We start from the raw sequence: 27,284 nt of genomic DNA, 5'->3' as shown, positions 1-27,284 counted from the left end.
GTCATTTAGAAACAGGCAGCACATGCCCCTGGGAGGGATCAGGCTGCCTCGTGTCGGGGTGTCACACTTATAACCAGCCTGGGGTGGGATGGACCATTCGCTGATATTCTGGAAAAGTACTGAATTGGCCAATATATACCACTCTGTGAAATGCATCGTGGTGAAAGAGGGAGACTCGGTGTTCCTATCTGTCAGTGAATGTTGTCTGGGGTTTTACTCCCGAGGAGCAAAAACTATATTTCAGGCCAGAATACAAGGTATTTTTGTTTGTTTGTTTTTTTTGTTTAAATTTGGCTTTGTCTGTCTCCCTTCTAAAGTGGGACACTGGGAGAGGTTTGTATTTCCTTACTGGGACACTTGTGCGGAGCACAGTACTGGCAGAAATGTAACCTGTTCTCTGTGGAAAGTATTTGAGCAAATGTTTATTGTGTGCTGCCACCAGAATGCTGCAGTTATCTTGTGCCAGACATGCACAGCAGACTCCACTGAGGAATAGGGAAACTGCTCTCGTTTGTTTATTTTATCCAGTACCACGATGCCTCGTGGCAGTGCCAGGGCAGAGGTCCAAATCTCAACCCTGAGCAGTAGGTTTTTGCCCATGGTAATTCTCCTGGGGAAAAAGCAGCATCTGTATCCACGTAGACAGCTGAGCTGCGTCTGCTCCCCGGCCCTGTGGGGAAATGCAGGCTGGCTGGCTGTATCTCCTCTTGCCTTCCTAAGCAGGTTTTGTTTCTTGTGGATTTTGTTTGGCATCTCTGCAGCTCATGCCTTCATCCTGAGTGCTCTGTCCTACATATCAGACCCCTCACCAAACACAGAGCTGGAGGGTATCTGCAGCACGTGTAGCCAGCATGATATCTGTGGAGATTCCTGCGTGTTACTGAAGCTGCTTTCGCTGCTCCCATGCTAAGCAGGGCCTTTTGCTGGTTTGATGCCTGCAGTTTTGAGAATTGCAAGCGAGCTGCCTGATTGCATGACTGGAGATTGATGACCTAAGATGTGTAGGAGTGGCAGACCCAGAGGTGCTTAGTATCATCTTGGAAGAAAGAAGAGCTATAAAATACCACTGTCTTTAGATATGTGCTGTATGTGCATTTTGTCTGCTAGGTGTTTAAAACATGTTGCATTGTAGATAGTATGATGGAGAAGCAGGACAGCCTTGTATTAGGAAGTGATTTAAATGTCTAGAAATGCAAGCCCTGGATGAGCTTAGTGTAGGAACAAATCAGTGTCCATGTTTTCCCTTCAGAGAAGCGTAAATGTTGTTAATCAGAAAAGCACACATTGTGTTTTCCCAAGAGTTGTTTTCATTTGATAACAGGTCTGGTGTTGGGAGATGGTGAGGATGCTATGTTCTTCCTTCATTCCCAGCCTCTCAGAGTGTAGCCTTATTTCTTGCATGCTGATCACTAGTTCTTGGCAGGACACCTCCCTTACTTGCCTCCTTTGCCCTTCTCCATCTCATCTGAGGTGCTCCAGCTCTGGTTTTGTTCGGATCCAAGCAGTGATCTTTGCCATAGCTCAAGAGTGCTGCTTACCCCATTGGAATTGCTTTTCTGGTGAAAAAAACAGGTTATCTGCTAGGGTGTACTGGTTGTTTTCTGCTTTTGACATCTGGATAATTCAGGGTTTTTTTAACACTTTATTGGAAATTCTTTTTTTTTTTTTTTCCACTGGGACCTGTCTGTCCCCTCCCAGCATCAGTCTTGCCTTTGGTTGTGGAGGTTGTGATTGATCATAAGCAAGGCTCAGTATGTGGTGCAAGTGTGCATTTAAGCTAGGGAGTCCTCTTACATCTGTGATTCAGTCAACTTAATTGCAGCTTTGAAATTTATAGATGCCTCAAATCTTTCCAGAGGAGTTGCAGACCTTTGGGAGCTCTGCACCTGTGGGTTGCTCTATAACATGTATTGACTAGAGCTTCTTAAATCACTTTCTGTGATGTAGTGGGTCATGGAATAGAAACCACTGGCCTGCTGGGCTGAAAGAGACTTCTGCAGGACTGTTCTTGGGCTCACCAGTCTAGAAACTTTTGAACTGGAATTGAGGCAGTTGGCTTCTCTCTGAGAACAAAAGCACTATCAGGCACTGGGTTGCTGCTGTCGCTGCAGACAGGAGTGGTTTATGTTAAATGTGACTGATGTTGAAATAAACCACACCTCAGTTCTCAGTAAGAGCAATCTTTAGCAAGCCTGCATTAAAATAAGTAAGGTGTGATTTATTTTTTTTTTTTTTTGAGTGTCCTTGGAGACAGGCCCATAGGGACTCCTGCTGCCAGTTCCTGTGATGTTTGCTGATTTATTGTAAACAAAACTAAGAAAATTCCTCTCTTCTCCACAAAAACATGAAATTTCATAGAAGTGCAATCTATGTAACAGTTTGCCATGTTCCTGATGTGCTCTTTAAAGAAATGCTGAGAGGTAGTATCAGGACAACAGGTCAAATTTTGCATATCATTTTGACTCTGTCTTGAACACAGATGAAGTTACCTTGGAGGATGGGAACTTTTGGCATAAATTAGTTTCTTTGCTGACCTCTTCCTGCTTTTATGTAGGGGACTATCATGCTGCTGGAATACATCTCTGTTCCCCTATGATGACCCTTGTCTGGTCTGGGACCCCTGAGTGGCTGTGGTCAGCTGTTGTAAAATACAGCAGCCCAAAGGCTGTGCTGACTTACATCAGGGTCAGATCCAGGGAGACAGCTGATTCCCAGAAATAAACCCTTTTTTAAATGACATGTGACTAGCTAACAGATACCCTAATTTTTTGTCTGGATTAGCTTTTGGGGGTGGAAGCCTTTCTGCCCTTGGAAGGAGGCTAAATTCTGTTAATCTTTAAATGAGCATCCGTGACATGCTGTAAAAAGCTAAAGCAAACACTGTTGCACTAGTTAATCAACATTCCCTTGCACCCTGTTGAGGACAATGGTGTCCACAATTTTGGGTAGCAGAGGGACCAGGACAGACGTCGCCTCTGCGCACTGTGCAGGTGGGACCCCTGTGCATCGTTGTCTTTGAGTCCAGCAGGATGAAATGTGGTTATATAAATGCCCATGGATGGGGAAAGGGGATTTCTATACCTGATGATTGTGGGAATTGACTCTGGGCAGGCAGGGTGGTGGGAATAAACCCTCTCACATCCTCCCAAAGGGTGTGAGGGACTGGGACAGCCCCAGCTCGTGAAGCATCAGCTGCTGCGATACATGCAGATTCTGGGCAGCATCTCTCAACCATCCTTACCTGGACCATCCTCATGTTACACTGCACATACCTGCTGCAGCCACTTGGGCGATCGCAAATCAGACTGAGGGGCTGCATCTGACAGGAACAGTAACAGAGAGAAGCAGCAGCTTTGCACTGCAAACACTTAACCACCTGCCCTACCTTCAGGTCAGGGTCAGACACCAAGCGTGGGGATTGAATGGGGGTGAGAGCGTGTGCCCCTCCTGGGAGAGCGTTGCTGTATGTCACTTCCCCTATTTAGGGTTCAGCGTGGCAGGAGATATGAGTGGGGTGTCCACAACTGCATTGGCTCTGCCTGACCCACTGGTTCTTTGTTTCTTTGGGGAGCGATTGCTCTCTGAGTGGCCCTAGTTGGGCAGCAACGCATTGAGTGCTGCCTCTTTTTTTTCGGCTGGGACTCATGTGAGCTGACATCTGGTAAATTCAGCAGTGTCTGGGTAGCTGTATTACTGCGGCAGCTGGAGGCTTGGAGTCACCTGCCCCTCTCCTCACTGCCTCTGCTGGCAGTAGCATGTTTGAATGATGTGAGGGACATCGCAAGGTGGAAGGGCAGCCTTCTGCTCAAGTAAATGCTTGCTTAGTATTGGTACTTCAGGGTCGTTCTGGACAGGTCTCCTGGGCTCACATGCTCTGCAGGGGAGGTGCTGTTTAGCAGCTGTTCGGTTATTACCATTGTGCTTGACATTGGCAGGGGCAGAAGAAATTCCTGCAAATGGTAGTAGATTGTCTGGAAAAAGCCTCTGTGTTCTCACCAAGGAGTTCCCTTAAAACAATCTTTGCCTCTGCATGCTTGCAAGGAAGTAGATAATGGCTTGCTGAGAGTGATGCTGTGGAAACAAGTGTGTTTATACTTGGGAAGAGAGAGGGACTTTTCACCAAGAACTTGTTCGTGGATCCCCAGGAAAAAGAGGATTAGCTCACTTAGAGCCTGGCTTATCTCCCTGCTCTGGTAGCATGCCCTACCCTCCCCTGGCCTGAGATACCAGGGAGGTCTCGATGTCTGTCGCGTGCGTGTGCTGGTGGAGTGACCGCTTCCAGTGACTGCTTGAGGTCAACTGCAGCAAGAATTCAAGTTACGAGAGAGAGGTCTAAATACAGACAGTCTGGTGTCTTTATAGCTGTGACACTTAGGCCATATTTCAAAATTATTTAGAGAGTGTGTTCTCACACTTCTTCCTTGGAAGTCTGACACTATTTCTGCTGAAGTGTCATACTGTGTTTTGAAGATAAGGTGCATTTGGTACGTGTGTATTGTGGCAAAGCTGATGGTGCCAAATCACTGTCCAGTTCAGTGTTCTAAAACATAGCTTTAAATTTGAATTTTCCTAGAGTTGCTTTCTTTCTCATCCCAAGTTTACTAACCTCCCTCCAACTTGGAAAACATCCTAGAATTTAAATCAACTCCAGTATACATTGTTGTGAATAAGTTTGGTTTATAACTTCAGAAAATGATATATTTTTTTTCCTTTGAAAAACAGGAAGAAATCATCCCACATAGGAATGTCCCTAGTGATGAGGCCACTGGCTTCAGCTGGTGAAAAATGGAGCTCTTCTAGTTTGCACTAGCTGAGATCCTGCCCCCCAGGCTTTCAGTTTGACTGGGTTTGTTTTCACTGTGTATTGATATAATTTTATTGAAATTATGGCGTAGTCTTGACAGCCTTCAGTGATGATTTCTTTTTTTTTCCCCTCTCCAAGCAAATAGTGTATTGTCTGCCGTGAACTGTTTAAACAACCATGGAAGCATTTACTGTTTATCCTTTGGTTATTTATAGTAGTAAATAATATTTAATCCTTCCTGCTTTTCTCTCCCTGTACCCCCATATCAAGTTAGTTTAACGTCTGAATGTTGCTTTGATTAACAGTGTCTCTTATGCCTGACTGGTCTCACATTCATTGTACTTTCATTGCCAGTCCCGCAGTGTCGATAAGCAGCACGCTGTAATCAACTATGACAAGGAGAAAGATGAGCACTGGGTGAAGGATCTCGGGAGCTTAAACGGCGTAAGTAGCAAACCTCCTGGCTGACGGAGGTGAATGCATGGCGTGCCGAGTCTGCAAGCGCTTGTGCGCTTACTTAATTCTACTGTTAGATCCTTTTGGGTCACTGCAACTGTTGGCATGAATTAAGCTAAACATACGTAATTATTTGCAAGGCCTGAGGTGGAGGTCACGTAGCATCTCATCTTAAAATTGGAAAGCTTTGGTGGATGTTTTATTTCTTTTTCCCTTTCTTCTGGTGTCCTTGCAGAATGCTTCAAGGCTCACAAAATCATAGAGCCTCTTGCAAAAGAGGAGGAAATAAATTCAGTCTCATTTCGTGGATGTTAGGATTAAACTGGTGAAGATTCTGGAGCAGCTGTTCAGTATGAGCAGGGTGACCTTTTGGCAATTCAGTTGTCAGTGCATGGAGTGATATATGGGATGATGAGGCATTTAATTTCTTTGGGGAGAAACTATTTAAAACCACCTTTTTTTTTTTTTTTTTATAATAAAAATTGCTCTTTTGCCTGCCTTGAGCCTGGTTTGTGTGAAGACCGAGAGATAATGGGAGCCCAGAACAGGGAGCTGAGCCTGCCTGAAGCTTATTCCTTGCTCTGGTTCTGACTCATTCTGTGGTGTTAGGCAGCTGGGTGAGGACTTTGTTCGCCCACTTGAGTCCTGTGATTTTTAAATACACCATCATACTTAAAACTGTCCTGATGTCATAGCATGCCTCTTTTTTGACTGTTTCTTCATACCAGCAGAGCTATTCCTCAGCTGGAGCAGGTCTAAGCTAGATTCACATAATTGTCTTCCCAGTAGGGATTTTACTGCAGTCATTGTTTTGGGCTTAGAAGCAGAAGCCCTTCACCATCACAACCACAAAAGCATGAGAGGAACCCAGAAACTTGAACAAAAACAGTGGCTAAAGCAGACCTCAACTGTTCTGCCTCTTCTGGCATCTGGAAACAGCAAGAATGAGTGTTAAAAGGCTTCTTAGCCTAATAGCTGAAGGCCCAGAGTCCTGCTGAAATGGGAATATTTCCAGTAACTGGTCTGGGCTCTGACTGGATCCCTGGTTCAAAACCTGTGGTATTTAACTCATGGTGGCAAAAAAGCAGTTGAAAATTCTGCTTGAAAGAGAGGGAGTCTTAAACCTCTAATTATCTTCTACCTTCACATGCTAAAGAGTATGAATTTGCAACATTTCAATAATAGGCTTGTGTTCAGAGGGGCAGTGAAGAGAATGGAGTTATAGCAGTGCCTGTCTTCTGCAGCTGGTCAACCACACTTCAGTTGAAAAAAATTCAGTTTGGCCACAACAATCTATTTTGCATGAAAAAAACATAGGTCCTTATTTGAAAATTTTCATGAAAACTTGTTTTCTCCACTGAAACTGAAGAAATCACTTTTGAGGACCTTGATTTTAATTTCACTTTCAGAATCTGCTTTTATTTTGTATTTACTTTCTGGCTTGTCAACAATGCATTATATGGCTTTACTGCGTAATCTGGTTTATATTAATTGTTGAAACGTTTTGTATTGGGTTTATTATAATATTCAGCTAATTCTACAGTCTCTATTAAGGGTCTTCAGGGTTTGAAGGTAGTGTTTCTATCTGCAAGAAGCAGTTTCCTTGGGTTATTTTATTTGAAGTAACCATGGATGAATAGGTAACAACATCAAATGGGTTTTCTTGCAGACTTTTTTTTTCAGAAAATCCAGCAAATAATTATTCCTCTTCCAGATGTGACTGTTGTGGGATTTTTAAATATTAAAAAATTTCATGCAAATAGGAATTCCGTGCATTTTAACCAGCTTCACTGCTTTTATTCTGAAATTACAGGCCTGTTCCCCAGCTCTCCTGTAAATTGCCAGGAAGCTGGGGGGGCTGTTGTCTGCTGAGGTTCTGTTTTCCTGCTTTAGCATTTATTTTTCCCCTGTGGTTAATACTTGGTCTTATCATGCATGTTTGGCTTGGCTGAGGTGAGAAGGCAGAAGGAGAAGATTGTGCCTCAGTGGTGAAAGCATGTAAATTCATTTTCTAGCATAATTTTAATTCATCAGAGCATAGGAAAAATGAGTATGTGAATCTTTTGAGCGAAGGGCCTGTGGTATGGGTCTGTGGTGTCTGGGACATCGTGGCCATGCCACTGCAAATGCTTGTTTTCCTGTGCATTTTTGTTTCCCCCCTCCTCTGTGATAGGCTTTGCTTGTTAACTTATCAGGCCTTGGGGCTGACACCAGTCTTGTTTGACATGCAGCAGAAAGCTGATTCCCAGCTCAATAATTAAGAGTATGAGTTGCATCATTTGCTGTTCCTGCTGTTTGTGAAGGGTGGAGGAGAACGGAGAGCATCTGAAGTTCCTAACTTCAGGCATCTCATTTATGTGTTCAAGTTGGAGACTAAAATTTCATTTGCAGTTGGTGGAAAGGTAAATCTCCCTAGAGGTCCCGTCAGAGCATCTTGCTTTGAAGCATAATTGGGGTGCTCTAACTTGTCCATGGGAGCTACTTGCTGGTGTTGATTTTTCTTAGAGCACTTAGCTCCTCGCCTGGCTGACTGTGTGCTAGTGCACCCTGAATGTATGCAGTGCTGTTGGCAGATGGGATGGGTGCCCTCCAGGAGCCCCATCCATCTGAGATGCATCACCCTGATACCCTCAGTCAAAAATCATTCCTGTGCTTCTTTCCTACAGACGTTCGTCAATGATGTGAGGATTCCTGACCAGAAATACATCACCCTAAAACTGAATGATGTCATTCGCTTCGGCTATGATATCCTTCTCGACTGAAGAGGGAGCGGGATACAGTCTTTGGGTTTTGTGCTGTTTGCTGCATGGAGAGTTAACAGTACTAATTGTGACTAATGAGGAAGGGTGGTGTTTTGCCTCCAGGAGCCTTTGGATGGCTCATAAGCTTTTGTTTCTCCACCATGGACCTGATTCAGAGCATATTAATCATGATGCCTGCTACCTTCATTGGAGTTTGAATCAGGCCCTGCACTGGTAGTAGTGACTGTAGAGGTGCCTCATCAGTCTCTTTCTAAGGAGGTTTTTTTTCTTTTTATTTGTGTGTTTTTGTTTGGGTGGCAACTGTAGCTGGTACCAGCTGGGGAGCAAACATATTTCATATGCTTTTGTATGAACTAACATGCCTCTATTTTTTTTTTTTTTCATCCAACTTGTGTGGTTTTATTAATCATTTCACCCAAATACTTGCTTTCAGACAATCTGCTGGTCTTCAGCCTTAAACATTTAGCTTTGGGGCTCGTGGTCACTTCCTTAACTCTGTATCGACTGAAGTTTGCCTGTGTAAATTGCTTCTGCAACAAAATGCAAGAGTAAATCTCTTTAGCAATAGCAAATTTCACCTCTATTGAGGGAGGCTAGGCTGCAGTTACTGCTTTGTTTGTCACAAATCCTGCTAGTGTCTGCAAAACCACCTTTGCCTTCATCCCTTTTTTTTCCTGATGTGACTGTATTACTGCCTATAAGCATAGATATTGGAATGCCTTTCTGAGCCAGCAGAGCAAGCAACAGTGGTAAGTAGAGGCTCCTATTGCAGCATGTAATCTAATCCTTTTTGACACTTTTTTGTTCAGTTGCTTCTGTCTTTCAAACTTTACCTGCTCAGGCCGAGTTTAGAAGTAGCAAGTGTCTTCTTCAGGTTTCTTTTTTCTTTTATGGGGAAATTTTGATTAAAACAGTCCAGGCATTTCTGAGAATACAGGCAGAGACTAAGTCTTACCATTGGTGGGGTGGAGAGGAAGTGTTTGGCTGGAAAACTCTTGCTCACCTTTCTGGAGCCCAGGGAGCTGAAGCATCAAGGAGAGGCTGAGCCTCGCTGGCCTTTCAGGGTTCTGGTGCCTCAGCTCCAAGCAATGACAGTGCAGGAGCACTCACTGTTGTAACGGGGATGCTTAAAATGATGTGTGTGCAATCCTGGATCTGCTGGAGTGGAGGGTTTTCTAGGCCTTGTGTAAGATCATATTCTTGGTCTTGGTCTCACTCTGTCTCTTGCCATTTTAGAAATAACAAATCCATACTTCACAGTGGTATTTCTGGGTTGGTTTTTTTGGTTTTTGTTTTTTTTTTTTTTTAAAAGGGAGGTAGGTAGTTGCTGAATCTTTTTTTTAGAAAGAATAAGAAAGGAGAGAGATTGTTTGCGTTCAGATCAGTATTTGAAGAGGGTGCAGTTGATGAGGGTTTGGGCATACATGGGAGAAAAAATACTGAGTAGGCCCTTACTGAGTGCTGCCCAATAAAAGAGCACTGTCATCTGGGGCCATGTCATTAAAGGTGTTGTCTCAGTGCACATGTGATGAAGTCTGTTACTGTCCCATAGGCAACCTCAGTTCTAGATGGTTTTGAATGTGTAACTTTGCAAATGTTTTTTTGATGTAACCGGTCATGTGTCTTCTGGTCTCTAGATGTGTGGGGAAACTCGTAGAAGATACGCTGTGAACTCCAGTCTGGTGAAGGCATAAGCCAGTGCCTAGAGTGTGGGTAGGTTTTAATGGCTGCGATACAGGTTTAAACTTTTTATAGAAAGCAATTCTGTGTACTAAGCAGCTGAGTTGGAAGTGTTTAGTCCTGCAGCCCTTACATGGATATTCTTGTAGCATGAATGATTGCATTTATGAATTGTAGAATTTATTGCCCTCAACAGGAAAGCTTTAAAGAGTGTAGGTTTTAGTCATCTTTTTACTTCAGCGTAGTTGCTATGGCAGTTACAATCTCTTCTTCTTCTTCTTTGCTGCTTCAGTGCCACCCTCTAGCAGTGCTTTCTGTGCATACCACATTCAGCTCAGTGTGGATGGCAGCATCTCCTGAGGTCTTGGAGTCAGCTGTGTGCTGTTGCATAAGAGCATTTGTCTCTTTTCCATTTACAGTTTCACTTACCGAGAGTGCAGTTTCCCTGCTATGCCAGTATCACTTGGTTTATTTTTAGTCTAACATTTTCCATCTTTCCTTTTTCCTCCCCTTTTCTCTGTGCTGTCCTGATTGGGTTGTTCATGATGACATTGCCAGACACTTCCTTTTTTTTTTTTTTTTTTTTTTTTTTTCAAGCAGCATGGCAAGGATTATTGCTTAGGCTCAGCCATGTTGAATGCCTCCCTTCCTAAGAGATTAGGGCAGCTCACAACCTGATTTACTTTTCATCCAGGAAACTGCAGTGGCTGAGAGGCCTTGTCAGGGCAAGAGAGCACCATAGCCCAAATCATCCTTGCAGGGATCAGAGACCTGAACTCTACTGTTCCTTTGTCTGGAGCACATGCAACGCACGCAAGATTGCCCCATCTTGGCCAGGATACCACGGGGAGAGAGTGGTCTGCTTGGAGCTGCCAGCTGGGTAGAGAGGGGTGTGGGTGACTCAGGGCTCTGGTTGCTCTCCTGGGGCCTGGACAGAGCTGCTAGTGCTCCCCCAAGCCTTTCCTCCCCTGCTGCCCTTCAGCTGGCATGGGTCTGGCCAGCAGATGGGATTGCACGCTCTCTTCCAAATCATGCAAGACAAAGACCATGGTGGGATCAAGCACAGGCAACTTTTAGTACCATGCATATGTTAAGGTTCTCTGGTTTTATGATCTTGCTTTCTTTCTGTGACTAAATGCTAGATTTCTTTGTCCATCCAATTCCTTTGTCATTACCTTAACAAGTTATGTACATTCAAACATGTATGTCCTGGAACAAATTCAACACAAAGTCCCAGAAGAAGCATTAAAGGTAAGAGTGTCTGGATGCGGGTGCATTTAAAAAAAAAAAAAAAAAAAATCAAGTGCTCTAGTAATGGTCAAGCAGACTGAAATATTAAAATACTCTTGGTGACAGTAAAATGTTCCACAATGTGAGTCTCTCCTTGGATTGGAACTGAATAAAACCTTCCTTTGAGGAGAGATGCATTTCCCAGTTATCTCAGCTCTAATCTCTCTTATCCCTGTGCTAACAAGTTATTTATGATTTCATGACTGCCAGTAAAAAAGTTTACTAAAGCTGTAATGTATTAAAGAACAATCAGCACATTAACTTGTGGGTGAAGCACAGCAGAACTTGTTCCCTCCCAGAAATAGAGTGCAGATGCCTTTTTCTGAGTTCAGTGACTTAGGCCAGCTCCATCACACTTCCTCCAGCAGGCTAAAGTTTGCTTAATTTATTCCTGTATATCAACTAATTTTTGCCTTCAGGCTCCCAATTCTTACTTACTGAGGAGTCCTCTTATGAGTGAGGTGTTTTTTAAACAAAGAGTTCAGTAACAGGTACGAAATATTCAAGCATCTTCTTATCTGAAGCAGGAAAGCAACCCCCTCTAGGCAAGAAAGTTGTCACGTTCACCCAAACATCACCTCTTGGCTAGCAGATACTATCTTAGCCCTGGTTCCATGTTTAGGACCTGGAGAGGATGGGAAATGTAACAGCTAGAATTGGTTAAATGATTCATTGAATTTACTCAGGGGTAATCTGGATGGGTACACCCTTCTATTAATTTACTTGTAATAAACCCACTTTTAAATAGCTCGTTTACCATGTTAATGTGGAGCCTGTTTTAAGGCAGAATCACTTTCCTGGCTGGAGAGAGGGTTTGGAGAGAAATAATTAAAATATATTTTAATTGCCTTTGCTGAAAAACTGAGATAATGCAGATGAGCGCCCTGCAAGAATTTATAATGTTGCTTTAAGAACAAAGGGGATTTCAGGATTTGAATCCTGAATGGAAAATGGCCTAAATTCTGATTCTTCTCAGTTTATTCTTTAAAGGGATTCCTAATTAGCTGTTTTGCAGAGCTAAGTCGCAGTGACCTTCTCCTGGGCTAGAATTATCACTTAATGTCTTCTAAATGGGGTATTTGAAAGCCTCTCTGGCTGGAATTTCTGCTGTTCTGTAGCCTCTACTCAGGTGTGTTTTCTTTTTGTTTCAGAACATAGCTGTGGTATTTGCCTTTGCCTGATCCGTTTGTGGGGAAGGGTGGTTTATCTTTTCCATGGGCTAGCCCACAAATTGCACAGGCACCCTGCAACTGTTGCTTGTGTCTCTCTAGCATGAGAAGTACACCAGCCAACTTCAGATGAATTACAAAGGCACGGCATTGAAGAGGGCGGAGCAGCCCATGGAGCATGGCGTCTACACTGAGTCCCCACAAGCAAAGCTGGAGAAAGGAGAGAGGAAAGCAATTACAGGTACTTGCTCAGGAACCAGTTAATCAAGATTCAGAACAAAGTGCAGCTTGAGCCCTGCGCTGGGTCATGATTCTGACAGTGCAGCTTTGCGGGTTGCATCTAGGAGCAGTTCCAGAAGGGTCATCTTCCTAAACCTCTGCATATTACAGACTCTTTTAGTTTTTGGAGATACAGCTTCTAATAAAAAATCATCTGGCATGATGGCTCACACATGCCTTGTTGCTGTGTGTGTGCTGGAGAACCTGTGAGCTGAGCAGGTTTGGTAAGTTCTTTGGCACCTGTCTGGTCTATTTTTAATTTCCTCATCGTGAGCTGGTGTTTGAACAGGGACGATGACTCAGAGTAGGAAATGTATGGCTGCTGTGGTGTGGTGCTGGCAGGCAAAGAAGCAACAAACCATTTCTTTCAAAAAAGCCCTGTATGGTCTTAAATGACTGTATTTCCTAGTGTGCCAAGGTATGGGATTGAAACTGACTGCCAGCCTGGGAGACATTTGCTTCAGGTTCACTGTTCCCTAGCTGCAAACCTTTTCCATTTGAAAAATTCCTTCTGTTCTCCATTGCTTTACCCACTGCTGCCTTCAAATACCCTTTGTCAAACTTGCTTCCTCCCTGTTCCCCATCACGTTGAACCGAGACCTCCCCAGCAGTCTTGTCTCACCCATCTCGTCCAACTTCCCCTCTCCTGTACATACCACCCTGGCAGGTCTCTCCCCAGTTCTGCTCAGATATCAGTTGGTCTTCTTGAGTTGGCCTTCTCAAGCTTTATGACGTGTGGGAGGAACAAACATGGTTTTAAAGCATCCCAGTGATGGACGGCGGTGGTCTTGTGACACCAGGATGGCTGAGCAACTGGAAATCTTTAGGTTTAGCAGAGAGACTGCCCGCTGGATCTGTTGCAGGAAGAAGCAGGGAGGTGAATGGAGGGAAGAGGATGGGCAGGTGAAAGAGTGAGACAGCATCTTGGGTGAGATGACCTAGAGACAGATATAGCAGCTTTCTAGAAAAGTGTACTACTTCAGGTAAATCCATTAAGGCTTCATAATAACTAATTGGAGTGACTGACCTTAATCTCCCATGTATCTTTATGGAAAATCCCTCTAAGCTGACACGGAGTACTCAAACTGTGATTTTTCACCCTGGTCTCACTGTTGCTTCCAGCTGTGTGTGGAAGCACATGCTCTCATGTGTCCAACTCCCATTTTTCACAGTGCAAAACCTTTCTTTGTGTTACTTTAGCTGTGTCTGTATGTTGCCTCCCCCATGGATGTGGCATTTGTGACTTTGCCTCACAAGTGTGCAGTTAAAGGGATGAAGTTGGCGATAATTAACCATGAGAATTAACATGAAAGTGGTGAACCTCACTGGGGGGGAGAGCTTTCCAGCTGCCTTTCAAGGGGCTTGGGGCTCTTGAAAAGCATTGCCAATAACTGGGCCAGTTTGCCAGTAACTGGAACCAGTTTGCGTTTGCTGCTGTCTGATTGCATGAACATTCTCATTTTTATTCTTGTCACCTTCTAAAATACTCACTGGCTGGCTTTAACCTACATAGCGTAAGCGGATGATATTTGGAACACCTTCAGAGTCAGGACGTTGGGTGACTCTTCAGCAAGCTGACCCATTTCTCTAGCGTCTGGTTTGCAGACCTGCATTAGTTTGTTGTTGTTAGTGGGCACGGACCATAGATCTAAGGCAAAAAGGGCTGTGAGTACTTAATTGGGGTCTAATGTTGAAATATGTCACATGCAGTGGGACTGATGGACAGATATAAAAAAAAAAAAAATCTTGAAGTGCTGCTAACCCCACTGAAAGGTAGAGGAATTCAGGACTTTTTGTTGGAAGTATTTTACTGGATTGGACTGAAAGAGGGGGCAGTATGAGCATTAAATCAGCCCCTCACTCTCTAAAAATCATCTCTGTCATGTGAGCAGGATGATCGTGGGTCCCTTTTTCATCTGCGATGTGACTGATTCACCTTGTTTTCAGCTACGCACATGCACAGTTTCTCCTTGGTTGCTTGGAGGAGTGGCAGCAATTTAAAATGGTTAGTGGAAAGAAAAATGTAGTATTCTTACGGGGAGTGGGCTTGTGGCAGCAGAAAGAGGCTTTGGGGAAAGAGCTGTTTCGCTAAGCCTGTAGGTATTTAGGAATTTGCATTGACTAATTAAAGCAAGGTCTGGGGTGACAGAAGCCTTTAGAAGGATTGCTTCCCAGGGCCTGGGTGGAAAAGAGGCAGAGGGAATGCAAGCTTTCAGGAAAGAGGTTTAACAAAACAATGTGAACAATTAGAGCTGCTTAGAAATGGGAGGAGGTGAGGGGCTGAGGATAAAGAGATCCAGAGCAGTGAATGGGAAACAGCCATTTAGTCTTTATGCTTGTTGAACTTGCAGCTTTTGGGTGTATGTTGCCTGTAAGCAGAAAATCATCAGGCTTTGTGAAATGTTTGAGGCAAGGAGCTTGGTAAGCTCTATGGGTTGGATATGGATATGAGTAAGAAAAGTGCCCACAGTTCAGCTAGTGAATACTAAAAATAGCTAGCCATCAGCTCTCATGTTTAAAGCCTTAAGCCATCGGGTGGCCAGGTACAGCCTTGAACTGAGCAGATTTTTAAGACTGTCACAATCCCCATCTGTTGCTACCTGAGTTGAGGTACTGGATGAGATAAGCTACTTTGTCGTCTGTTCTCGCTGATCTTAATTTTTTTTTTTAAAGTCTTCACAGGCTTATGGGACTAGATAATGCTGAATCTGATGACTATCTTCTGAATAACTGCTGTAGGCCTGCGTTTCCAGGGGTGGAGGTGGCCTGCAGCATCCAGCTGAAATGGTCATCACCACTGCAGGAGCAGGACTTTAGCTTCTCCCGGGATGTGTTAAATAGGATTGCTTGCCAGGTCAGCATCCGTGTCATTAGGGAGTCCTCTCAACAGAGTGGCCAACTTGAAAGTCTTGCTGGTGTGTGGGGCTGAGGTCAGTAGGCAGCGTGGACAGAGGCAGTGGGAGTTGTGCCCAGTTGTGAAGTGGTTTCCATGGTCTTTGGCTGCTTTCCCCATGAGATCATAGTAATAACTATTTAGACGCACAGCTCTACCCTAGCCTTTAATTTAGGGGAGTGGTGGTGGTGTATCTGCTTTTCCTCTGAGCTAGGGGTGGTGGTACCTGCAGCACGTTAAAGGTTTGACCGTGTAACTGATACAGATATATTTGTGATTATCAGCCTGATTTGAAAGCCTCTGGGATCTGTGTATGTTCACAGCAGGTACAAAAGACCAGATCTTAGGTTTGCCATACACATGTGAAATAAATACTGCAGCAAAGAGTCAGAGAATTGCTTTATGGTTATTCCTACTAGATCTGAATTCTCTATTTTGCAGAGGAGTTAAAAAGCAGAGATGTAAGGAATTAATTTTAAAATGTTATAGCTAGATCATCTTTTTTTTGCCTCTACTGTAAGAAGCCTACTCAGCATCTTCTGAAGATGAACGTTACTGTTATTAATAATGAATCAAAATTGGTTTGACTTCAAGCTGGATTTCTCATGCTTTTGTTATGACTTGCTATAGACAGCTTCAAAGCTGCGTGTGCTTCTGTCAGCAAAGACGTTTGCTGTTGCTGTCTGTCTCTTGTGATGGTTTGAAGCTTTGTGAGGACCTGGGTGAAGCGCAGCCCTCAGTCCTGTCCTGACCACAGGGGACACCTTCAAGGGAAATCAGGCCCCTCTGGAGTGGGAGCTGTGTGCTTGTCATGAGAGCTCTTTTGCCCACTTGCTGATAGAAAGCAGCATTAACGCAGGCTTTCTCCTTACTCTTTCATCCCTTGGAGTGTGTTTTCGGTTCTGTCTTTGTGCTGTTCTGTGTGGTTCACTTCTCCATAAATACATCTTTTGTATTGACACGTCTCATTCTCTCTTGTTGTGGTGCTTCTCCTTCAGGTGTTCAATAGGTCTGTATTAATTTAACAGGCCACATTCTTGTCAGATTTGTTAAACAAATGGACCTCCCTTGTTCTGCGCTAAAACAGCCTTCGTTTTTTCTTTTGAATGACTGCCTCAAAGACTGAAATCCAGGAGCAGAACATGTGTATGTCAGTGGTCTTCCCTGTATTACACCGTCACCCATAGCTCAGTATTTATCTGGCTGAATGCTTGTGCTGACCTCAATTCAGTTATCTAAAAGGATGGTTTTCAGGCTGTCTGCCTGAATTGATGAGCCAAGAAATATGTCTAAATGAATTGGCACCATCTGGGCACCCTGGCACAGAGTGGAGAGAGGTGGTAATGAGCTGCCATCAATTGGAGGAAGTCTCATGTCATTAAAAAGACTGAGCAGTTAGTTTTCATTGGTGTTCCTCACTTTACCACTAACTTGGGCAAGCCGAGGGTCTCTCTGCTCTTGCAAGAGCTTCTATCTTACACTAAAATATAAAAGACAGGCAGTGGCTTCAGGGTGGTATGCATGTCTCGGGACACAGGCAGATGTGCTGCTCTGGATGCTGCATTGTCCAGGTTGAGGTCACAACCCAAAATGCATCCCAGCTGATGAAGAGCAAAGCCTCCTTGGCACAACTACCTATGTAGCTGCTCCCTGGCCCACTTCTGTCCCAGCCATGTGTTTTAGCTGCCTTCCTATCATGCTTTTTTGTTTTACACACCCCCCATCCCCCCTATTTATACAGTATTGTTGTGTTATTGCTGAAGTGAGGAGACGTGTCAGGTCATTTGTGCTGGCAAATTAGGAGGGACAGAAGCGTCTGACATGAGCAGGGCAGCAAATTCCTGTAGCTTTCTGAAGTCAGGGAAATTTTACTCTGGCTCGGGATCTGGCCACTTTTGGCAGTAGCTGAGAATGAGGGTGTCTGTGTCACTTCATAATGTTATTCAAAATGCAAATTAATATGAAGGCTAAGTGGAAACATTAATTGCTCTTAAAATATTGAAACTGTCCCTAAATAGCAAGATACTGACTCCTCAGCTTTCCATTTGTGCTTTTTGCAGTCTTTAAAATGAAGTTCCAGTTTATTGTGGAGGCTGAGAGAGGGAAGGAATGGAAAAAAATCCCCACAGAAGCGAGCAGAAGCAAGCAGATGTATTACACCTGCTGTAACAGAGCATTGCTGGTGGGGCAAGGTTGAGCTTTGTGTTGTCGGGCAGGAGGGACCTTCTGCTGCCATGCAGTGAGTGCAGCGGAGCGGATCCCACCCTGGTGGCCCCAGGTCTGCACACTCTGGGCAGTCTGATTTGCTTTCTGTAGGTGCTTCTTGATGTGCCCTGAGGTTTTGGCTTTGTGCTAGCTTTTGTCAGAGAAGGAATCTGGGAAATTTCCAAGCACCTATTAGGGCTCTTTAGGATAGAGGAGGAAATATGAGAACGCAGAGGTGCTGGCTCATTATTCTTCTTGGTAAATCCTCTTTTTTTCCTTGCAGTCACGAAATTCCCCATCAACAGAAAAGGTCTGACCAAGGTTGACTTGCTCCCTTAGCTGCCTTTTCCCTGTAGTAGGAAAGCTCCTGTTCACTACACAGGTGGGACACAGACCTTGGGACTGGAGCAGCTTCTGGGAAGAAGTTTGTCCTGCAGGATGCATGTGATGTCTCTTAGCTCACTTCTCCCCCTTTGGAAACAAAATTTTCTCAGAACAGGAACTAGAATCTTCTAGACTAGGGGGTCTTTGGGATCCTGCAAGGGGCTGGTATAAGCTGGAGAGATAAAGCTGTAACAAGGCAAGGTAACAGCACCCATGCTTGGGAAAGATGCTGCTGTGCAAGAGCCAAGTGTGAGATGGTCTTGCATTAAATCTGTAGGGTAGTATGCTCAGGATTTGTTCCACCAGCAACTTAAAATAAACCACTGATGCTTTCATAATTGATCATATTAATTTGAGGCAAGTATCTAAAGTCTCATGTGTTTCTTCAGGGTTGAACCTTTCACTGTGCCCATTGACCTTTAGGCATGAGTTACCCCAGACATAGCTGGTTGTTGTTAATGAATTTGTCCATCACCCCTAAGTGTTATACTCCTCCTGGCCCTGACTGCCTTTTGGCCATCAACCCTATGATAATACTGCAATTCAGAGGGTGATAATCAAATGCAGCGTGTGCCCAGAAAAGTGCCTGGCATTGGTAGAGCAGATACTACGTGGTTGGGAACAGGGGTTTGGTGAGCAAGTCATGGCATGAAGAGAAAGTGGTAGGTTTTTGCTAGTCAGTGTGACGGAAGATTTCAGCCTAGCAGAGACCAAACCTTGCGTTTGGGTGCCTCTGTTCACTGACAAGCTTGTGAATAGTTTGGTGTTGTGGGTTTTTTTTGTCCCCTCTCCTTTGAGTGATTTACCCATCCTCAGTTATGAAACATGCTGCTTGGCAATTCCAATTTATTCATGGTGAGAATGCTTCCTCCTTTGAACTTTCAAAGGCCGCCTACATAATGGGAACACGGTTTATCTTCCACGCACTCTAGGCAGAGAGTAATACTTTCAGCCTCTTTTGATCCTCAGTGTGAAGGGAGGCAGCGTGGTTAATTTTGAAACACGAAGAAGATCTCTTGAAAAGGGCCTGTGGGCTGCATCTGTAAAGCAAAATTATTGCTTGTGGACTGTCAGTCTATGAGCTTATGTATCTCTGGAACTATTCTAGAAAAAAACCCATCTGAAGTAGTGGCCATTGGGTCTGTGTAGCTTTAGAAACAGCAGCATAAAATCAGGCTTATTTTTTTTCTTTTGACTTAATTCGCCTTCCTCTCCTGATTTCCCTTATGCTAACAAATACTTTCTATCAAGTCCCTATGAAAGTAGGGAATGCGAAATTGCAGGGCTCTTTGAGGACTACTGCTTCACACAGAGCAGCGTGGGGTTTTGAAACCACAAGCTGAGCAGCAGCTGGCGGTAGAAGCCCGGCTATGGCTCTGTAGCTGGAGCCAGTGTTTAAGACAACAGCCAGTGAAGTGTGTGCTGATGGCTGTTATGGGTAGAGGCAGAAGCAGCTAACAAAGCTGGAGCTTAACCTCAGCCCCTGACCTATCCTTGTGTTTCTGTCACCTCTAGATGAAAGAACAAAAGCTACTTTATTTGCTTCTCTTAAACTATTATAAAAACATAATAATAACTGTACCACAGGTAAATTGAGGTGTATTCTTTTTACTTGTTGCATAAACAGCAGCAGCCCAAGGCACTGCTGAAAACACAATCTTGTTTTGTGGGAGACAAAACAAGCAGCAGTGGATCAGCTCCTTCAGGTACCAGTTGTTGCAGCGAAGCCCTGATCTTGCAGTGAGTGCTTGCTGAGCAGAGAAGGTGATAAAAGCCTGGCTCTTCTAGGGGAAGCTTCTCCATTAGAAAAACCTCTGTCCTGAAATGACTCTGGAATCCATTTGGTTTACTTTAAGCTTTAGAGAACAAGACTTTACTACTACTTTATGTATGTGTAAGGAGATGGTTTTACCATTTTCCCTAAATCTGTAACGCTTCAAGAATTTCCTGTGGTGGAATGTGTGTCACTCAGAGTGGGAGTGGTTGGTGAATAGTTGGAAAATATTCCTGGCCTCACAACATCCAAAGACACGGTGGGGCAAGAAAGGGCAGAGCTGAAGTCTTCCTAATTAAGATCAGGGAAAAAAGTCTGATTTTCACCTGAATTGCAGGTGAGTTGCAGACAGTTTTGTGGTTAGTGTTTTGTACTCTGTCCTGCCAAAAAATCTTCCACTTCCTGTGAATAATGAGGCTAGGAGGAGAGAAAAGCCAGTATTTAGGAAACACAGCTATTACAGACAGTAAAGGGAGGTGGAGTCAGCATCTTGCAGCAGAATGTAAAGAAAAGGGGGGGAAAAAGGAAAAGCCTGAACATACTCATTGTTATGTATAATTCGCTGCTGTTATAACTGCAATGTAACAGGTACATGATCTCATCTGACCCTGCTTTTTTTTTCCCTTTTTGTCATGTGGTTGACTTCTGTGAACCTGGTAAATTGGTATTTTCCGTGTTAAAGTATTTTCTTATCCTGTTCCTAGAAACCAATACCTACCGCACCCCTCTTTATGGGCAGCCCTCCTGGTGGGGGGAAGATGATGCAAATAACAAGGAAGACAGAAGGCAAGAGGAACATTACTCAGGTAATGGAGGTGATTTGAGGTGGGGGAAGATGGAGGGACCAAATTTCTGTGCACTTCTGATCTTTACTGTGTGAAGCCATCCTGCTTCGAGGCTTTAATTACCACTTTTTTGTGCTTATTTGCACATTCCTATGTGTAGATTGCTGCTGATGTAACCAGAATAAGGGAAAATTAAAATGTTTCCCCTAAAATATTTGAATGTTAGAAACAGCACTTGTGGAATAATTTGGTATGGATGAGAAAGGCCTTGCTAAGCTTGTTTTAGACCTAGTTACACAGCAGTGCTGTATGTGTGATTGTATGCAGCCCACCTGAATAAACCATCCACTGTGTCTCCCAGGAGTTTCCTATCCGAGAGGCACTTCTAAGAGCTCATGCATTGACTGGTTTTGATTAATATGGAAGCAATCTGTTTCTCACCTCATCATCCTTGGAAGCCATTTAGTCTTGCCATTTTTGTTGTGAATCTGTATGCATGGAAGATGCATCTTTTTTCACTTATGCAGCAAACCTGATGTTTCTATCAAGCATATGCTTTACTGCCCAAAGAAGTGTTTTATTTCAGTGCAATGTAGGGTACCTGTTCTCTAGCAGAGAGGGTTGTGCTTAGCAACCCTCCCAAGAGGTTGAAATAAGGAAGTGACCCTCTAGACAAGAAGTTTGGGTCCTACTGGAAAAATGTGGTTTTATCCTTGGTGACGTTACAGAATTAGGTGTTCACCCAGCAAAACTGTGCCTGTGATTAGCTTTGCTCACTCAAGCTTTTCCTTTGAACTGTGGAAAGCTGCATAGGCGTGCATGTAAGTGAATTGAGCAAAGTGAAACAGGATCTTCCTTCCGCATCAGCCCAGGCATACAGAAACCTTGAAATGCCACCAACCGCATAGGTTCTGTCAAAACTTAAAACTCTGTGTGTGTGTGTGCGCTCAACGCTCTCTTGGGGAGTGGTGGAAGGAAGGACAAAGTGAATATAGCAAATGTTGGTCAGACTATAGCAGTGCAGTAAGCACTGGTTTCAATGATGAGGCCAGAGTACAAAGCTGTCTAAAACAGAACTTGGTATTTTTTTCTTTAATCCATTTCAGCTAATGTTTGTGAATTTCAAGTTTTCTTGCCTTTTTTTTTTTTTTTTTCCTTTTATAGAAAGATCGAAAGAGATAACCCAACATGAAGAGGAATTGAATGGTAATATTTCTGCTTATCGAGATGCCCAAGAACAGTCTGTGTTTGCCTTCCGGAGAGAGCCAAGTTACTTTGAGATTCCAACTAAAGAATTCCAGCAGCCATCAAAATCTTCAGAAACACAGGTCCATGAGATCCCAACAAAGGATGTTGATGCTGTAGTAGCCCCCGTTGTACAGAGCCATGCTTCTTTCACCATTGAATTTGATGATGGTACCCCTGGTAAAATAAAGATAAAAGACCACGTAACTAAATTTTCGCTCAGACAGAGAAGACCATATAGTAAGGAACCAGCTCATACAGAAGTGATGTCAGCAGAGAGCAAAGTGGCTGACTGGCTTGTCCAGAATGACCCAAGCTTGATGAGACGGCAGTCTCCAGGAGATGATGCCTACAGTACAAAGAGTGACCTGCCAGTTCATGTGAGGACTCTTAAAGGTGAGTGAATGTTTTGTCATGTGGACATAGTTCTCTATTATGCTGCATTTGCACAGCCAGTAAAGGAGGAAAACTCTTCTCCTGTCAAGGAGAACTGGACTTAATTATCACTCCTCCAAAACTGTAAGATGAAGAATATTTCTTTAATGACTGTTAATAGTTTTGAATCTGGCTAGCAGGCTCTTCACCTGGCCCTGAAGTCATGTGTGATGCTGGTCTGGGGACACTCTAGTCTGGTTCCTCTACATCTATAAGGCTAGCTCAGCAGTAACAGTGATTGAAAAAGAATTTTGATTCTTAAAAGTCTAAATTTCCATGTGGTCAGGCAGGCTGGTAAACGGGTATTTCAGTGGATTTTCTTCTCTTGGCTTCTCCTAGCTGAAGGAATGACTTTTTGAAGGAATGACCTAGCTGAAGGAATGAAGGAAGGAGCTTGTAGTCCAGAGGAGGCTAAGTGTAAGCATCCTGATGGCTGTCATGACCAGAGCCACTTGATTGGGATGACTAAAGGTCCTGACACAGAGACTGATGATAGAGTTGAGATATACATGATCCCTAATGGTGAGAAGAGGGTAGAAGGTTTCTTCTCTTAAACTAAGGCTTCTATGAAATCCTGCTCTGTTCAAAACCATCAGGTTTCGTGGGCCTGTGTCCTGTTATGTCACTGGGAGGTGTTCTTTGGGGTTTTTCAAAGGTCTGAAGTGTAGTTTGGAGCTCAGTTCTTGGTGCAGCTGGTGGGTCTCACGTGATTCTCATGCGACTGTAAATATATTTTGCAAGATATGGGCTTAACTTGGATGTCTCTTTTGGGCTATGCACTGAACAGCTAGGAGGAGACCACTGATTGCTGCATTCTCACTGCCTTGCAGGCCTCTGGAAAAGCTATTGTTCTGAACTGCAACTTTGTCTGATGAAGTCGTACTGAAGGTTACTAGACCTGTGTGTGCTTGAGATCGTTCCTAAATGAGAGCAATACCTTGTTTTCCCTTAAAGGAGTATTTGCTTGGTCCGTGTTAAAAAACCCCTCCTTGTATCTGAGAAGCTCATATGGTCAAAAAGGTCTCACAAATCCAGCCCTGGTCTTTGGCATGGCATGGAAATTGAACTGTTTTGCTGTCATTGTTTCTAGTTCTTCCCAATACGGGACAGTGTTGAGGTGCTCTGCCTGGTTATTTAGGGTTTAGTTTCAGTCTGGTGTGACTGTGTGATAGAGGGTTTTGGGGATGAAGTGTTTTTGTTGTTGTGATACTGGATTTTGTTGACTTTGCTGGAGAACATTGTCAGGGATAGAAATGTGCTTCAGTAGTTTTGCTCTTTTGTCTTGGAGAAAACTAGAGAGTTTGGCAGCTGCTGCTCATCGTAGGATTTTCCTGAGTGATGCACAGGAATGCTAGACTGACTGCACTTGCCTCCTTACAGTCCATAAGGCATGGAAAGAAGCTGAGGTGATTTAATGCATAATTTGCATATTAAGAAATCAACTCTTTGGACATTTGATTAAAACATACAGTGTTGGTGGCCTGAGGAGTTTATCCACCTCTGCCTCAGCGGAGGACAGGGCGTTATTTATCTGCGATAGCTGTGTAACGTGTTCTTCTGGCAGGGCTAATTCTCAAGATGTCTTGAAAGCTACCACTGGCTGCCTACCAGGTTTGGGTCTCCAGGATCATAGACGCCCACCGTTGAGGTTCATTAGTAACATTTGTTCCCTCTCAGGAGCAATGTGGTAAATGCAAAACCTGTTATCAAAGACTAGAGAGTTCAGGTTTTAGCATCTTGAGGGGATGTTTGTGGTGTTCTGCTGGAGCATCCATGGGCACAGTGGGTGTTATTCCTTGTGTCCTCACCATTTTGCGTTCATCAGAGTTTGCAGCCAAGACCCTTTAATTTAAGAACTTTCCAAGCATGAAGCTTATCAGCCCTCAGGGCACGATGCAAAGTTTGCTGGCTTCCTTCATGAGGGTGTTAGGAAACTCTTCAGAGGACTGACTCCTGGGTTGAATGGATCTTGTATTAAATTCTAATCTTTCACAGCTAACTCGAGGTAATAATTGGTCTTCACCCATGTGTCTGGAGAACTTGCAAAGTAGGTTTGAGCAGTTTTCCTTTCAAACACGTGGTATTTTAGCCAGTGTATCTTGCTGCATATTACAGTCTAGAGCGCAGAGACCTCTTTCCCCATTCTCCCGATGACAGGTTCCTGGTCGTTGACTGAATCGTGTTGTGTGCCTTCACACCTGTTTCCTTCTCCAAAAAAAGGTTTGTTTTTTGTTTTACTTTTAACTTTTTGTTTACTTTAACTTACTTTCTGAGAGTCTTGAACTAAGGTTCTGAGGGGCAGGCATCACTGATACACAGAGAAGGTTTTAAAGATGATCGTTGCTAACATAATTGAAAATAATCACAAGCTTATTTTAAGTTTAGCAAACTCTTAAGTAATGTTTTAACCTTTGCTTGGCTGGTGATAGAATGGTGTAACTCATGGGGGTGTCATTCTTAAATCTTCAGGAGAAGTGGAGAATCCTGCAAATTCACTTTTATTTTAGTCTCTGGTTTATTTCCCCCATGTAGAGCAGGGTAATGTGGGTGCACAGAGGTGCATGCACTCGTAACACACTGATCTGGTTGATCTGCACTGTGGGGATTTGGTTTCATGGGATGCAGCGTGTGGGGTTTATTGACTGATCCCGCAGAGATATTTCTGCTCTGTAACAGAGAGAACCTAATGAGGTGATCTTGGATTACAGTAAATTGGCAGAACAGCAAAATAATGCCATTGTTTTTATTTAAATGGAGAAAAAAGAAACAAAGCATTAGGTATCTAAAACAATCAGTGTTACAAAATCAGAAACCCTTGGGGTTGAAAATATTTCTTGAATTGTTTTTTAATAACTTGATAGCCAATCAGTTGTGAAAAGTGGGGTCAGGAGACAGCTGCCTCTCTCTTGTTTTCTCCGATAGGATGCAATCCCTGTACCTCAGCAGATATCTTTGGAGTTGTTTAATCCTATAGGATTTTTAACTGAAATGATAAATTTCAAGTGGAAGGTAATGACAGGGCCACAGCGACTGAGAATATGAAAGTCAAATCTACATACCTTGTTTCCAGGCAATAGGCACGAGGACGGGACTCAGAGTGACTCTGAAGACCCCGTGGCGCCCAAGGCAGAGAAGGAGACGACAACCGGCAGCGAGCGTGCAACGGAGCAAACCAGGCTGCAGCGCCAGATGAGGCGTGACCCCCATGAGATGCTGCACAACAAGCAGGCCTTCGTCATCGAGTTCTTTGAGGACACACCGCGGAAGAAGCGGTCTCAGTCTTTCACGCACAGCGCTCACTCCTCCCAGAGCGACACCGATCCAGGGCTGAAGACCAAGGTTGAGAAGCGCAAGAACACGTTGCCAGCCGACAAGTTGGGAAATTCGGTACCACCATCCCACCTTGGGGCCCAGGCAGGCAAACCCAGTAACAGCTCCTCTGGGACCCAAAGAACTAGTTCCTTCAAGAGGGAGAAGACGGAGGATCGGATCAGTTCTTCGTCCTCCTCTGCTTCTAGAACGTCGGCCAAAACTTATGGAAGTGTTGGAAGGAAGTCTAAAATGGCTCAGGATTTTATGGCTGAGTACTTGCGGGAGACTGCTCAGTCTGGGAAGCCAAGTGCTGAGAAACCGGCACCTCTGCCCATGCCGGTAGCTCCACGCATGGGTGTATCGTCAGAACCAGAGTCTGCCTCTGCTCCACCTCCGGAGGTAAAGTCAGCCCAGGGCAGGAGGAATGATGAGGAAGACAGCGTAAGCGAGACGGGCACATACACCATTGAGACAGAGTCGCAGGATAAAGAGGTGGAGGAAGCGCGAAAAATGATAGATCAGGTAAATGCTGCTTTTCTGTGCTTAGCCACTGAGCTGAGGGCTGAAGGCTTGGGCTTCTGCACCTTGTGCTGGAGGGCCTGATTTCATTAGCTGTTGCTGTGCAGGACTGCTCCCTTCGGAATTGGGTGCAGCAAGGGATTATGGTTAGGGGTGGATAATCATCCTGGGTGACTTGTGCTAAGGATAGGCCCCAATAGATGGTGAGGCTGGTCTTTAAAAAGAACTTGAACAAAACAACAGAATTACAAACAAATAAAAAGACCACGGAGTGTAAGAAAGCAAGGTAAGCCTGCAGCAAAGAGTGCCTTGCTTCCAAAATGAGGTTTGGGTGCAAAGGTGCAAGAGTGGGCTTGCTACCTCTTTAGGGGAAAGGCAACAGCAGAATAAAGATCAGGCTGTTCCTGCTGAGAGCTGTGGCTGGAAGTAGCGCTGCTCTCTAGAACTGCTCCCAAGCCTCTGCCTTGGTGTTGCATCCCCTCCTGCCCACTGTTACGAAGACAGGAGCTGCAGCCCATCACTGATGCAGCATCCTGTGGTAGGCCAAAGGAGATGCAGGCCAAGGGCTGGTGCTCTTGGTCCTTCACAAGCCTTAATGGTAGGTGGTTCTGTATATGGCTGTGCTTGGTTATAAAGGGTGTGCTTCCTGGCAGGGCAAGTGGCAGCTGGTTGAGATAGTGAAGGGTGTGGTCTAGGGCAAAACCAATCCTAGATGGATCTATACTTTTTGAATTTTGCAGAGTGAATGATAGCCTAAAAACAGAACTCCAGAGATGGAGAGGCTTAAAAAAACCCCACCCAACTAAGCAACCGGCGGGCAAACCAAAGTTTGTCTGATTTTCAGGTTTAACTTTCATCTGTGGTCTATTATGAAAACAAAACTGACAAGCTGCTATGAAGATTTAGTGAAGTGTAGGCAGGAGGATAGTGAGATTTAAAGGAAGCCTTAGTTGAACTTGGCTTTAGAGCTTTGTATGCAGCATTCTGTGAGCATAGAGCTAGCTTCCCTCTTTATTACATTTATTCTTTGTGTTGTTTGAAATGTGATTGGAAGCTGTCAGGGCAGGATGTTTGAGCCACAGCAAGGCCCCAGTCCTGACATTAGATGGTTAATTGTTCTGGTGGGGAAATACGAGGAAAAATGCCACAAATGCAGTTATTTTTGGGGAGTGGTCTTGGCAGCCACGTGACTTGTGCAGGCAAGCTGGCCAAGTTCTGCTCCTGACTCTGTCATAAACTTGGTGCCATGCAGACCTGACACTTAAGAAACAAATAATAACTGGACCTCAATG

General features: G+C 44.2%; 1 protein-coding gene across 5 annotated transcripts in view; it reads left to right on the top strand.

The window, feature by feature from the left end:
* Nucleotides 1–27,284, top strand: part of CEP170B (centrosomal protein 170B) — a 59,560-nt gene that overhangs the window by 9,082 nt on the left and 23,194 nt on the right. For all 5 annotated transcript variants that reach the window (XM_074908871.1, XM_074908870.1, XM_074908869.1 and 2 more), the window contains 8 exons: nt 5,159–5,248; nt 7,927–8,007; nt 10,897–10,953; nt 12,264–12,402; nt 20,401–20,502; nt 21,646–22,122; nt 24,319–24,381; nt 25,232–25,995. In XM_074908871.1, the coding sequence (XP_074764972.1) occupies nt 5,159–5,248; nt 7,927–8,007; nt 10,897–10,953; nt 12,264–12,402; nt 20,401–20,502; nt 21,646–22,122; nt 24,319–24,381; nt 25,232–25,995 (1,773 nt within the window). The remainder of the gene's footprint in view (nt 1–5,158; nt 5,249–7,926; nt 8,008–10,896; nt 10,954–12,263; nt 12,403–20,400; nt 20,503–21,645; nt 22,123–24,318; nt 24,382–25,231; nt 25,996–27,284) is intronic.

Source organism: Athene noctua, chromosome 6 (assembly GCF_965140245.1).
Source record: "Athene noctua chromosome 6, bAthNoc1.hap1.1, whole genome shotgun sequence".
Lineage (NCBI taxonomy): Eukaryota > Metazoa > Chordata > Aves > Strigiformes > Strigidae > Athene > Athene noctua.
The sequence above is the reverse complement of the archived record's forward strand: the minus strand, read 5'-3'. Positions and strand labels throughout refer to the sequence as shown.